Genomic DNA, 15,107 nt, shown 5'->3' with positions numbered 1-15,107 from the left:
CCTCCACCCCAGCAAGGACCCCCCCCCCAACCTCCACACCGGCACGGACACCCCCCCACCTTCACCCCAGCACCGACCCCCCCCAACCTCCACCCCGGCACGGACCCCCCCCCAACCTCCACCCCAGCACGGAACCCCCCCCAAACTCCACCCCGGCACGGACCCCCCCCTCAACCTCCACCCCAGCACGGACCCCCCCCTCAACCTCCACCCCAGCACGGACCCCCCCCGAACCTCCACCCCGGCACGGACCCCCCCCAACCTCCACCCCAGCACGGACCCCCCCAACCTCCACCCCGGCACGGACCCCCCCCCCAACCTCCACCCCAGCACGGACCCCCCCCCAACCTCCACCCCAGCACGGACCCCCCCCAACCTCCACCCCGGCACGGACCCCCCCCAACCTCCACCCCAGCACGGACCCCCCCCCAACCTCCACCCCGGCACGGACCCCCCCCCAACCTCCACCCCAGCACGGACCCCCCCCCCCCAACCTCCACCCCGACACGGCACGGACCCCCCCCCAACCTCCACCCCGGCACGGACCCCCCGCACCAACCTCCACCCCAGCACGGACCCCCCCCCAACCTCCACCCCGGCACGGACCCCCCCCCAACCTCCACCCCAGCACGGACCCCCCCCCCAACCTCCACCCCGGCACGGCACGGACCCCCCCCCAACCTCCACCCCGGCACGGACCCCCCCCCCCCCAACCTCCACCCCTGCACGGACCACCCCCCCGCCTCCACCCCGGCACGGCACGGACCCCCCCCCCCCAACCTCCACCCCGGCACGCCCCCCCCCCCCAACCTCCACCCCGGCACGGCACGGACCCCCCCCCAACCTCCACCCTGGCACGGACCCCCCCCCCAACCTCCACCCCAGCACGGACCCCCCCCCCCAACCTCCACCCCGGCACGGCACGGACCCCCCCCCCAACCTCCACCCCGGCACGGACCCCCCCAACCTCCACCCCGGCACGGCACGGACCCCCCCCAACCTCCACCCTGGCACGGACCCCCCCCCCCCAACCTCCACCCCAGCACGGACCCCCCCCCCAACCTCCACCCCGGCACGGCACGGACCCCCGCCCAACCTCCACCCCGGCACGGACCCCCCATCCACCTCCCCGGCACGGACCCCCTCCCGGCACTCCCCCGGAGCCCAGCCTACTCTAACCCCCCCCGCCGCACACACACACACAACCCGAGACACACGTCTCCTCACGCATTCAGACTACGGCCACGCCATCGCCTGCCCAGAGCCAACCCCCCAGGCCGTCACTCACCTCCTCGCTGGTCGGCGTGAACCTGGAGCACCGGGTCACGCCGATGAAAAGGAGGTTTGATTCACGTCAACGTGAACGGTCATCACGTCGACGGGACTTCGGCCCATCCGGAAGGGAGAATATCGGCAGGCCGAAAATCGGCTGCCTTGCGCAGACCCGTGCCATTCTCCGCGGCAGCGGCGCCATTAACGCCCCGCCGACTTTTCTCCCTTCGGAGACTTCGGCAACCGGAGGGGGCGGGATTCACGGCGGCCAACGGCCATTCTCCGACCCGCTGGGGGGTCGGAGAATGACGCCCATGGTGAGTGATGAGAGGGACAGGCAGTGGAATGCCAGGAGGTTGTAATTCTGCCTGAGAGCCAAGCAGGATGTTGTTGGACCACAGCAATAGATCCTTGATGCTAATCTCTGATGTGGGTCAGATAACATGGGAACATTGGGCAGTGGCGAGGAATTGCTCGAATATAAAGCCAGCGAGATGGGCAGCAGCAGCACACAGTGCCCACTGGGCACAGCGATACCAGGCTCTCTAACTCAATGGCCCAGATGTTGGAGCTGGTGTGTGTGCTGCTGTTCCTGGGGTCTGCCCGAGCGCAGATCCCCATCCTGTGCGCCAATGAAGTGAATATGGAGACCGCTAAGTGCTGCCCCGTCTTCTGGGGCGACGGCTCGGAGTGCGGCAGGATCTCGGGGCGGGGGAGCTGCCAGCGGATTGCGGCCGAGAATGGGTGGAGGGACAGATCAGATTTCCGAGCGGGGTGGCCCACTTACTTCTTCCGGCGACTGTGCGTCTGCCGGGGGAACTACGGGGGCGCGGACTGCGGCGAGTGCAAGTACGGCTGGCAGGGGGCACAGTGCAGAGAGAGACACGTGGTGGTGCGTCGTGACATTGCCAACATGTCACCACGAGAGCAGTGGACCTTCATCCGGCGCTTGGACCTCTCCAAGAGGATCCTCAGCAATCGGTACGTCATCTACACCAGTGAGAGCGCATCGCCCGGCTCACGGAAATCCTTCCGCCGGGTAAGCGTCTACGACACCGCTGCCTACATGCACTACGTCTGCAGCAAGACCGTCCGGGGTGGAGGGGATTCCAACTACGCTCACCGTGGCCCTGCCTTCCTCAGTTGGCACAGGATGTGGAGCCTCCAGCTGGAGCATGAGATCAGGAATATAACCAGGGACGACTCCTTCTCCATCCCCTTCTGGTCCTGGGTGGGAAAATCCCACTGTGACGTCTGCAAACACGACCTCTTCGGGCGTAACGAAGGTGACGGCTCTATCATGTCGGGCTCCATCTTCAGCTCTTGGCGGGTAAGCAGCTATCGGTCATCGTGCGGGTGGGTACTGAGTGAGCAGGGACTGGGGGGGTGGGGGTGGGGGAGTGGGGGGGGGGAGTGGACAGGTAGGGGTTGCGAGCAAGAACGTGGTCAACGGTAGACGCATCTGAATTGGTCTGGATAATTGACAAGCAGAGATTTGTTGGAATGTGAGAGGCTGGGAAATGTCTGCAACGGGACGGATCCCTGAAGTCCTCTCGTGCTGGAGGATAATGTGCGGCGAAAGCAACTGATGCGGAAGGCTTGTGGCCTGTTAGCCGCCATCGCCAAGAGATCGGAGTATCAGAGCGAGGACATCTCGCTGCAGTTACACGGGGCGTTGGTGAGGCCGCTCCTGGAGCGCGGCGTCCTGTTCCCGGTCTCCCTACCCAAGGAAGGAACATCCTTGCCCCTCGAGGGAGCGTAACGGAGCTTCAACAGAACTGGCTCCTGGGAGGGGAGGGATTGTTACCCCCAGGGTGAGGGAGCGAGGACAATGGGTTTGTATTCCCTGGAATTTAGAAGAACAAGAGGCTCATGGAAACGGCTAAGATTTGGAAGGGGCTTTGACAGGGTCGAATGGGAGAGGCTGTTCCCCCTCCTGCCTCGGATGGAGGTTCTGGGACACAGGGGGAGGGAGGGGGTGGCGGGGTTGTCTGACACTCCCAAGATAAAGAGTCGGCCATCTTGGACGGGGACGCGGGGGCAATGTCTTTGCTCAGAGGTAAGTGTATAACGTCGCTCCAACGCCCCTACCCCCAGAGAGCTGTGGGTTGCTGAGTCCCAGAACAGGTTGAGGAGAGTGTTAGGAATCACTGAGGGATGTGTGGCAATGGGAGAAGAGTGGAGGGTTAAGAGGCTGGTGCAGCCCCATTAGCCATTGCCCCGCGCAAATAGAAACCACCCCAGTTTCCTGTATCGAACCACTGGCCCCCAGTCCCATTGAGACAACCCCGTGCTGTACCTGTCCCAGGAGTGTTTGATGGGGACAGTGTAGAGGGAGCTTTACTCTGTATCTAACCCCGTGCTGTACCTGTCCTGGGAGTGTTTGATGGGGACAGTGTAGAGGGAGCTTTACTCTGTATCTAACCCCGTGCTGTACCTGTCCTGGGAGTGTTTGATGGGGACAGTGTAGAGAGAGCTTTACTCTGTATCGAACCCTGTGCTGTACCTGTCCTGGGAGTGTTTGATGGGGACAGTGTAGAGAGAGCTTTACTCTGTATCTAGCCCCGTGCTGTACCTGTCCTGGGAGTGTTTGATGGGGACAGTGTAGAGAGAGCTTTACTCTGTATCTAACCCTGTGCTGTACCTGTCCTGGGAGTGTTTGATGGGGACAGTGTAGAAAGAGCTTTACTCTGTATCTAACCCTGTGCTGTACCTGTCCTGGGAGTGTTTGATGGGGACAGTGTAGAGGGAGCTTTACTCTGTATCTAACCCCGTGCTGTACCTGTCCTGGGAGTGTTTGATGGGGACAGTGCAGAGGGAGCTTTACTCTGTATCTAACCCCGTGCTGTACCTGTCCTGGGAGTGTTTGATGGGGACAGTGTAGAGGGAGCTTTACTCTGTATCTAACCCCATGCTGTACCTGTCCTAGGCGTGTTTGATGGGGACAGTGTAGATAGAGCTTTAATCTGTATCTAACCCCGTGCTGTACCTGTCCTGGGAGTGTTTGATGGGGACAGTGTAGAGGGAGCTTTACTCTGTATCTAACCCCGTGCTGTACCTGTCCTGGGAGTGTTTGATGGGGAGAGTGTAGAGAGAGCTTTATTCTGTATCTAACCCCGTGCTGTACATGCCCTGGGAGTGTTTGATGGGGACAGTGTAGAGGGAGCTTTACTCTGTATCTAACCCCGTGCTGTACCTGTCCTGGGAGTGTTTGATGGGGACAGTGTAGAGGGAGCTTTACTCTGTATCTAACCCCGTGCTGTACCTGTCCTGGGAGTGTTTGATGGGGACAGTGTAGAGGGAGCTTTACTCTGTATCTAAACCCATGCTGTACCTGTCCTCGGAGTGTATGATGGGGACAGTGTAGAGGGAGCTTTACTCTGAATCTAACCCCGTGCTGTACCTGTCCTGGGAGTGTTTGATGGGGACAGCGTAGAGGGAGCTTTACTCTGTATCTAACCCCGTGCTGTACCTGTCCTGGGAGTGTTTGATGGGGACAGTGTAGAGGGAGCGTTACTCTGTATCTAACCCCGTGCTGTACCTGTCCTGGGAGTGTTTGATGGGGACAGTGTAGAGGGAGCTTTACTCTGTATCTAACCCCGTGCTGTACCTGTCCTGGGAGTGTTTGATGGGGACAGTGTAGAGGGAGCTTTACTCTGTACCTAACCCCGTGCTGTACCTGTCCTGGGAGTGTTTGATGGGGACAGTGTAGAGGGAGCTTTAACCTGTATCTAACCCCGTGCTGTACCTGTCCTGGGAGTGTTTGATGGGGACAGTGTAGAGGGAGCTTTCCTCTGTATCTAACCCCATGCTGTACCTGTCCTGGGAGTGTTTGATGGGGACAGTGTAGAGAGAGCTTTATTCTGTATCTAACCCCGTGCTGTACATGCCCTGGGAGTGTTTGATGGGGACAGTGTAGAGGGAGCTTTACTCTGTATCTAACCCCGTGCTGTACCTGTCCTGGGAGTGTTTGATGGGGACAGTGTAGAGGAACGGTACTCTGTATCTAACCCCGTGGTGTACCTGTCCTGGGAGTGTTTGATGGGGACAGTGTAGAGGGAGCTTTACTCTGTATCTAACCCTGTGCTGTACCTGTCCTGGGAGTGTTTGATGGGGACAGTGTAGAGGGAGCTTTACTCTGTATCTTACCCCGTGCTGTATCTGTCCTGGGAGTGTTTGATGGGACAGTGTAGAGGGAGCTCCAACCACATGCTGTCCCTGTCCAGGGAGTGTTTGATGGGGATAGTGTAAAGGGAGCTTTACTTTGTATATAACCCCGTCCTGTAAATGTCCTGGGAGTGTTTGATGGGGACAGTGTAGAGAGAGCTTTACTCTATATCTAACCCGTGCTGTACCCGTCCTGGGAATGTTTGATGGGGACAGTGTAGAAGGAGCTTTACTCTGTATCTAACCCCGTGCTGTACCTGTCCTGGGAGTGTTTGATGGGAACAGTGTAGAGGGAGCTTTACTCTGTCTCCAACCCCATGCTGTACCTGTCCTGGGAATGTTTGATGGGGACAGTGTAGAGGGAGCTTTACTCTGTATCTAACCCCGTGCTGTACCTGTCCTGGGAGTGTTTGATGGGGACAATTCAGAGGAAGTTTTACTCTGTACCTAAACCCGTGCTGTACCTGTCCTGGGAGTGTTTGAAGGGGACAGTGTAGAGGGAGCTTTACTCTGTATCTAAACCCGTGCTGTACCTGTCCTGGGAGTGTTTGATGTGGACAGTGTCGAGGGAGCTTTACTCTGTATCTAACACCGTGCTGGACATGTCATGGGAGTGCTTCGTGGGTACAGTGTGGAGGGAGCTTTACTCTGTACCTAACCCCGTGCTGTACCTGTCCTGTGAGTGTTTAATGGGGACTGTGCAGAGGGAGCTTTACTCTGTATCTAACCCCGTGCTGCACCTGTCCTCGGAGCGTTTGATGGGGACAGTCTAGCGGCAACTTTAATCTGAATCTAGGTCCGTCCTGTACATGTCATGGGAGTGTTTCGTGGGGACAGTGTAGAGGGAGGTTTACTGTGCATCTAGCCCCGTGCTGTACCTGACCTGCGAGTGTTTGATGGGGACAGTGTAGAAGGAGCTTTACTCTGTATCTCACCCCGCGCTGTAACTATCCTGGGAGTATTTGATGGGGACAGTGTAGAGGTAGCTTTACTCGGTATCTAACCCCATGCTGTACCTGTCCTGGGAGTGTTTGGTGGGACAGTGTAGAGGGAGCTTTACTCTGTATCTCACCCCGTTCTGTACCTGTACTGGGAGTGTTTGATGGGGACAGTGTAGAGCGAGCTTTACTCTGTATCTAACCCCGTGCTGTACCTGTCCTGGGAGTGTTTGATGGGGACAGTGGAGAGGGAGCTTTACTCTGTATCTAATCCTGTGCTGTACCTGTCTTGTGAGTGCTTGATGGGGGACAGTGTAGAGGGATCTTTACTCTGTATCTCACCCCCTGCTGTACCTGTCCTGGGAGAGGTTGAGGGGGACAGTTGCGAGGTAGCTTTACTCTGTATCTAACCCCGTGCTGTACCTGTCCTGGGAGTGTTTGATGGGGACAGTGTAGAGGGAGGTTTACTGTGTATCTAACCCCGTGCTGCACATGCCCTGGGAGTGTTTGATGGGGACAATTCAGAGGAAGTTTTACTCTGTATCTAAACCCGTGCTGTACCTGTCCTGGGAGTGTTTGATGGGGACAGTGTAGAGGGAGCTTTACTCTGTATCTAACCAAGTGCTGTACCTGTCCTTGGAGTGTTTCATGGGGATAGTGTAGAGGGAGCTTTACTCTGTATCTAACCCCGTGCTGTACCAGTCCTGGGAGTGTTTGATGGGGACTGTGCAGAGGGAGCTTTACTCTGTATCTAACACCGTGCTGTGCCTGTCCTGGGAGTGTTTGATGGGAACAGTGTAGAGGGAGCTTTACTCTGTCTCCAACCCCATGCTGTACCTGTCCTGGGAATTTATGATGGAGACAGTGTAGAGGGAGCTTTACTCTGTATCTAACACTGTGCTGTACCTGTCCTGGGAGTGTTTGATGGGGACAGTGTAGAGGGAGCTTTACTCTGTATCTAACCCTGTGCTGCACATGACCTGGGAGTGTTTGATGGGGACAGTGTAGAGGGAGCTTTACTCTGTATCTAACTCCGTGCTGTATCTGTCCTGGGAGTGTTTGATGGGAACAGTGTAGAGGGAGCTTTACTCTGTCTCCAACCCCATGCTGTACCTGTCCTGGGAATTTATGATGGAGACAGTGTAGAGGGAGCTTTACTCTGTATCTAACACTGTGCTGTACCTGTCCTGGGAGTGTTTGATGGGGACAGTGTAGAGGGAGCTTTACTCTGTATCCAACCCCGTGCTGTACCTCTCCTGGGAGTGTTTGATGGGGACTGTGCAGAGGGAGCTTTACTCTGTATCTAACCCTGTGCTGTACCTGTCCTGGGAGTGTTTGATGGGGACAGTCTCGCGGGAGATTTACTCTGTATCTAACCCCGTGCTGTACCTGTCCTGGGAGTGTTTGATGGGGACAGTGTAGAGGGAGCTTTACTCTGTATCTAACCCCGTGCTGTACCTGTCCTGGGAGTGTTTGATGGGGACAGTGTAGAGGGAGCTTTACTCTGTATCCAACCCCGTGCTGTACCTGTCCTGTGAGTGTTTGATGGGGACAGTCTCGCGGGAGATTTACTCTGTATCTAAGCCCGTGCTGGACATGTCATGGGAGTGCTTCGTAGCTACAGTGTGGAGGGAGCTTTACTCTGTACCTAACCCCGTGCTGTACCTGTCCTGGGAGTGTTTAATGGGGACTGTGCAGAGGGAGCTTTACTCTGTATCTAACCCGTGCTGCACCTGTCCTCGGAGCGTTTGATGGGGACAGTCTAGCGGGAACTTTACTCTGAATCTAACCCTGTGCTGTACCTGTCCTGGGAGTGTTTGATGGCGACAGTGTGGAGGGAGCTTTTCTCTGTATCTAACCCCGTGCTTTACCTGTCCTGGGAGTGTTTGATGGGGACAGTGTAGAGGGAGCTTTACTCTGTATCTAACCCCGTGCTTTACCTGTCCTGGGAGTGTTTGATGGGGACAGTGTAGAGGGAGCTTTACTCTGTATCTAACCCCGTGCTGTACCTGTCCTGGGAGTGTTTGATGGGGACTGTGCAGAGGGAGCTTTACTCTGTATCTAACCCCGTGCTGTACCTGTTTGGGAGTGTTTGATGGGCACAGTGTAGAGGGAGCATTACTCTGTATCTAACCCCGTGCTGTACCTGGCCTGGCTGTGTTTCATTGGGACAGTGCAGAGGAAGCTTTACTCTGTATCTAATCCCGTGCTGTACCTGTCCTGGGAGTGTTTGGTGGGGACAGTGTAGAGGGAGCTTTACTCTGTCTCTAACCCCGTGCTGTACCGGTCCTGGGTGTGTTTGATGGGGACAGTGTAGAGGAAGCTTTACTCTGTATCTAACCCCGTGCTGTACCTGTCCTGGGAGTGGTTGGTGGGGACAGTGTGGAGGGAGCTTTACTCTGTCTCTAACCCCGTGCTGTACCGGTCCTGGGTGTGTTTGATGGGGACAGTGTAGAGGAAGCTTTACTCTGTATCTAACCCCGTGCTGTACCTGTCCTGGGAGTGTTTGGTGGGGACAGTGTGGAGGGAGCATTACTCTGTATCTAACACCGTGATGTACCTGTCCTGGGAGTGTTTGATGGGGACAGTGTCGCGGGAGCTTTACTCTGTATCTAACCCCGTGCTGGACATGTCATGGGAGTGTTTCCTGGGGACAGTGTAGAGGGAGGTTTACTGTGCATCTAGCCCCGTGCTGTACCTGACCTGCGAGTGTTTGATGGGGACAGTGTAGAAGGAGCTTTACTCTGTATCTCACCCCGCGCTGTAACTATCCTGGGAGTATTTGATGGGGACAGTGTAGAGGTAGCTTTACTCGGTATCTAACCCCATGCTGTACCTGTCCTGGGAGTGTTTGGTGGGACAGTGTCGAGGGAGCTTTACTCTGTATCTCACCCCGTTCTGTACCTGTCCTGGGAGTGTTTGATGGGGACAGTGGAGAGGGAGCTTTACTCTGTATCTAATCCTGTGCTGTACCTGTCTTGCGAGTGATTGATGGGGGACAGTGTAGAGGGATCTTTACTCTGTATCTCACCCCCTGCTGTACCTGTCCTGGGAGAGTTTGAGGGGGACAGTTGCGAGGTAGCTTTACTCTGTATCTAACCCCGTGCTGTACCTGTCCTGGGAGTCTTTGATGGGGACAGTGTAGAGGGAGGTTTACTGTGTATCAAACCCCGTGCTGCACATGCCCTGGGAGTGTTTGATGGGGACAATTCAGAGGAAGTTTTACTCTGTATCTAAACCAGTGCTGTACCTGTCCTGGGAGTGTTTGATGGGGACAGTGTAGAGGGAGCTTTACTCTGTATCTAACCAAGTGCTGTACCTGTCCTGGGAGTGTTTGATGGGGATAGTGTAGAGGGAGCTTTACTCTGTATCTAACCCCGTGCTGTACCAGTCCTGGGAGTGTTTGATGGGGACTGTGCAGATGGAGCTTTACTCTGTATCTAACACCGTGCTGTGCCTGTCCTGGGAGTGTTTGATGGGGACAGTGTAGAGAGAGCTTTACTCTGTATCTAACCCCGTGCTGTACTTGTCCTGGGAGTGTTTGATGGGGACAGTGTAGTGGGAGCTTTACTCTGTATCTAACCCTGTGCTGCACATGTCCTGGGAGTGTTTGATGGGGACAGTGCAGATGGAGCTTTACTCTGTATCTAACTCCGTGCTGTACCTGTCCTGGGAGTGTTTGATGGGAACAGTGTAGAGGGAGCTTTACTCTGTCTCCAACCCCATGCTGTACCTATCCTGGGAATTTATGATGGAGACAGTGTAGAGGGAGCTTTACTCTATATCTAACCCCGTGCTGTACCTGTGTAGAGGGAGCTTTACTCTGTATCTAACACTGTGCTGTACCTGTCCTGGGAGTGTTTGATGGGGACAGTGTAGAGGGAGCTTTACTCTGTATCTAACCCTGTGCTGTACCTGTCCTGGGAGTGTTCGATGGGGACAGTGTAGAGGGAGCTTTACTCTGTATCCAACCCCGTGCTGTACCTGGCCTGGATGTGTTTGATTGGGACAGTGCAGAGGAAGCTTTACTCTGTATCTAACCCCGTGCTGTACCTCTCCTGGGAGTGTTTGATGGGGACTGTGCAGAGGGAGCTTTACTCTGTATCTAACCCCGTGCTGTACCTGTCCTGGGAGTGTTTGATGGCGACAGTCTCGCGGGAGATTTACTCTGTATCTAACCCCGTGCTGTACCTGTCCTGGGAGTGTTTAATGGGGACAGTGCAGAGGGAGCTTTACTCTGTATCTAACCCCGTGCTGCACCTGTCCTCGGAGCGTTTGATGGGGACAGTCTAGCGGGAACTTTACTCTGAATCTAACCCTGTGCTGTACCTGTCCTGGGAGTGTTTAATGGGGACAGTGTAGAGGGAGCTTTACTCTGTATCTAACCCCGTGCTGTACCTGTTTGGGAGTGTTTGATGGGCACAGTGTAGAGGGAGCATTACTCTGTATCTAACCCCGTGCTGTACCTGGCCTGGCTGTGTTTGATTGGGACAGTGCAGAGGAAGCTTTACTCTGTATCTAACCCCGTGCTGTAAATCTCCTGGGAGTGTTTCATGGGGACAGTTTAAAGAGAGCTTTACTCTGTTTCTAACCCAGTGCTGTACCTGTCCTGGGGGTGTTTGATGGGGACAGTCTAGTGGCAACATTACTCTGTATCTAGACCCGTGCTGTACCTGTCTTGGGAGTGTTTGATGGGGAGAGTGTTGAGGGAGATTTACTTTGTATCTAACCCCGTGCTGTATCTGTCCTGAGAGTGTTTGGTGGGGACAGTGTAGAGGAAGCTTTACTCTGTATCTAATCCCGTGCTGTACCTGTCCTGGGAGTGTTTGGTGGGGACAGTGTAGAGGGAGCTTTACTCTGTATCTAACCCCGTGCTGTACCTGTCCTGGGAGTGTTTGGTGGGGACAGTGTAGAGGGAGCTTTACTCTGTATCTAACCCCGTGCTGTACCTGTCCTGGGTGTGTTTGATGGGGACAGTGTAGAGGAAGCTTTACTCTGTATCTAACCCCGTGCTGTACCTGTCCTGGGAGTGTTTGGTGGGGACAGTGTGGAGGGAGCATTACTCTGTATCTAACACCGTGATGTACCTGTCCTGGGAGTGTTTGATGGGGACAGTGTCGCGGGAGGTTTACTCTGTATCGAACCCCGTGCTGTACCTGACCTGCGAGTGTTTGGTGGGACAGTGTCGAGGGAGCTTTACTCTGTATCTCACCCCGTTCTGTACCTGTCCTGGGAGTGTTTGATGGGGACAGTGTAGAGCGAGCTTTACTCTGTATCTAACCCCGTGCTGTACCTGTCCTGGGAGTGTTTGATGGGGACAGTGAAGAGGAAGCTTTACTCTGTATCTAATCCTGTGCTGTACCTGTCTTGTGAGTGATTGATGGGGGACAGTGTAGAGGGATCTATACTCTGTATCTCACCCCCTGCTGTACCTGTCCTGGGAGAGTTTGAGGGGGACAGTTGCGAGGTAGCTTTACTCTGTATCTAACCCCGTGCTGTACCTGTCCTGGGAGTGTTTGATGGGGACAGTGTAGAGGGAGGTTTACTGTGTATCAAACCCCGTGCTGCACATGCCCTGGGAGTGTTTGATGGGGACAATTCAGAGGAAGTTTTACTCTGTATCTAAACCCGTGCTGTAACTGTCCTGGGAGTGTTTGATGGGGATAGTGTAGAGGGAGCTTTACTCAGTATCTAACCAAGTGCTGTACCTGACCTGGAATTGTTTGATGGGGACAGTGTAGAGGGAGCTTTACTCTGTATCTAACCCCGTGCTGTACCTGTCCTGGGAGTGTTTGATGGGGACAGTGCAGATGGAGCTTTACTCTGTATCTAACACCGTGCTGTGCCTGTCCTGGGAGTATTTGATGGGGACAGTGTAGAGGGAGCTTTACTTTGTATCTAACCCTGTGCTGTACCTGTCCTGGCAGTGTTTGATGGGGACAGTGTAGAGGGAGCTTTACTTTGTATCTAACCCTGTGCTGCACATGTCCTGGGAGTGTTTGATGGGGACAGTGTAGAGGGAGCTTTACTCTGTATCTAACCCCGTGCTGTACCTGTCCTGGGAATGTATGATGGAGACAGTGTAGAGGGAGCTTTACTCTGTATCTAACCCAGTGCTGTACCTGTGTAGAGAGAGCTTTACTCTGTATCTAACACTGTGCTGTACCTGTCCTGGGGGTGATTGATGGGGACAGTGTAGAGGGAGCTTTACTCTGTATCTAACCCCGTGCTGTACCTGGCCTGGATTTGTTTGATTGGGACAGTGCAGAGGAAGCTATACTCTGTATCTAACCCCGTGCTGTACCTCTCCTGGGAGTGTTTGATGGGGACTGTGCAGAGGGAGCTTTACTCTGTATCTAACCCCGTGCTGTACCTGTTTGGGAGTTATTGATGGGCACAGTGTAGAGGGAGCATTACTCTGTATCTAACCCCGTGCTGTACCTGGCCTGGCTGTGTTTGATTGGGACAGTGCAGAGGAAGCTTTACTCTGTATCTAACCCCGTGCTGTAAATCTCCTGGGAGTGTTTAATGGGGACAGTTTAAAGAGAGCTTTACTCTGTTTCTAACCCCGTGCTGTACCTGTCCTGGGGGTGTTTGATGGGGACAGTCTAGTGGGAACATTACTCTGTATCTAGCCCCGTGCTGTACCTGTCTTGGGAGTGTTTGATGGGGAGAGTGTTGAGGGAGCTTTACTCTGTATCTAACCCCGTGCTGTATCTGTCCTGGGAATGTTTGATGGGGACCGTGCAGAGGGAGCTTTACTCTGTATCTAAACCCGTGCTGTACCTGCCCTGGGAGTGTTTGATGGGGGTCAGTGTAGAGCGAGTTTTCCTCTCAAATTAACCCCGTGCTGTACATGTACTGCGAGTGATTGTTGGGGACAGTGTAGATGGAGATCTACTCGGTATCTAACCCCGTGCTGCACCTGTCCTGGGAGTGTTTGATGGGGAAAATGTAGAGACAGCTTTACTCTGTATCTACCCCCGTGCTGTAGCTGTCGTGGGAGTATTTGATGGGGACAGTGTAGAGGAATCTTTACTCTGTATGTAACCCCGTGCTGTAACTGTCCTGGGAGTGTTTGATGGGGACAGTGAAGAGTGAGCTTTACTCTGTATTTAACCCCATGCTGTACCTGTCCTGGGAGTGTTTGGTGGGGACAGTGTGGAGGGAGATTTACTTTGTATCTAACCCCGTGCTGTATCTGTCCTGAGAGTGTTTGGTGGGGACAGTGTAGAGGAAGCTTTACTCTGTATCTAATCCCGTGCTGTACCTGTCCTGGGAGTGTTTGGTGGGGACAGTGTAGAGGAAGCTTTACTCTGTATCTAACCCCGTGCTGTACCTGTCCTGGGAGTGTTTGGTGGGGACAGTGTAGAGGGAGCATTACTCTGTATCTAACACCGTGATGTACCTGTCCTGGGAGTGTTTGATGGGGACAGTGTCGCGGGAGCTTTACTCTGTACCTAACCCCGGCTGTACCTGGCCTGGGAGTGTTTGATGGGGACAGTGTAGAGGGAACTTTACTCTGTACCTAACCCCGTGCTGTACCTGGCCTGGGAGTGTTTAATGGGAACTGTGCAGAGGGAGCTTTACTCTGTATCTAACCCCGTGCTGCACTTGTCCTCGGAGTGTTTCATGGGGACAGTCTAACGGGAACTTTACTCTGAATCTAGGTCCGTCCTGCAAATGTCATGGGAGTGTTTCGTGGGGACAGTGTAGAGGGAGGTTTACTGTGTATCTAGCCCCGTGCTGTACCTGACCTGCGAGTGTTTGATGGGGACAGTGTAGAAGGAGCTTTACTCTGTATATAACACTGTGCTGTACCTGTCCTGGGAGTGTTTAATGGGGACAGTGTAGAGGGAGGTTTACTGTGTATCTAACCCCGTGCTGCACATGTCCTGGGAGTGTTTGATGGAGACAATTCAGAGGAAGTTTTACTCTGTATCTAAACCCGTGCTGTACCTGTCCTGGGAGAGTTTGATGGGGACAGTGTAGAGGGAGGTTTACTCTGTATCTAACCCCGTGTTGTACCTGTCCTGGGAGTGTTTGATGGGAACAGTGTAGAAGGAGTTTTACTCTGTCTCCAACCCCATGCTGTACCTGTCCTGGGAATGTATGATGGGGACAGTGTAGAGGGAGCTTTACTCTGTATCTAACCCCGTGCTGTACCTGTCCTGGGAGTGTTTGATGGGGACAGTGCAGAGGAAGCTTTACTCTGTATCTAATGCCGTGCTGTAATGTCCTGGGAGTGTTTGGTGGGGACAGTGTAGAGGGAGCTTTACTCAGTATCTAACCCCGTGCTGTACCTGTCCTGGAGTGTTTGATGGGGACAGTGTAGAGGGAGTTTCACACTGTATCTAACCCCGTGCTGTACCTGTCCTGGGTGTGTTTGATGGGGACAGTGTCGCGGGAGCTTTACTCTGTACCTAACCCCGTGCTGTACCTGGCCTGGGAGTGTTTGATGGGGACAGTGTAGAGGGAACTTTACTCTGTACCTAACCCCGTGCTGTACCTGGCCTGGGAGTGTTTAATGGGAACTGTGCAGAGGGAGCTTTACTCTGTACCTAACCCCGTGCTGCACTTGTCCTCGGAGTGTTTCATGGGGACAGTCTAACAGGAACATTACTCTGAATCTAGGTCCGTCCTGCAAATGTCATGGGAGTGTTTCGTGGGGACAGTGTAGAGGGAGGTTTACTGTGTATCTAGCACCGTGCTGTACCTGACCTGCGAGTG

At 54.5% G+C, this 15,107-nt stretch overlaps 1 protein-coding gene across 1 annotated transcript in view; it reads left to right on the top strand.

Annotated features, from left to right (window-relative positions):
* The first annotated feature begins 1,825 nt into the window (after positions 1 to 1,825).
* The window catches only part of LOC140396622 (tyrosinase-like), a 60,295-nt gene continuing 47,013 nt past the window's right edge, over positions 1,826 to 15,107 (top strand). The window contains exon 1 of the mRNA XM_072485416.1: positions 1,826 to 2,602. Within this exon, the coding sequence (XP_072341517.1) occupies positions 1,826 to 2,602 (777 nt within the window). The remainder of the gene's footprint in view (positions 2,603 to 15,107) is intronic.

Source organism: Scyliorhinus torazame, chromosome 19 (genome assembly GCF_047496885.1).
Source record: "Scyliorhinus torazame isolate Kashiwa2021f chromosome 19, sScyTor2.1, whole genome shotgun sequence".
Taxonomy (NCBI): domain Eukaryota; kingdom Metazoa; phylum Chordata; class Chondrichthyes; order Carcharhiniformes; family Scyliorhinidae; genus Scyliorhinus; species Scyliorhinus torazame.
The sequence above is the reverse complement of the archived record's forward strand: the minus strand, read 5'-3'. Positions and strand labels throughout refer to the sequence as shown.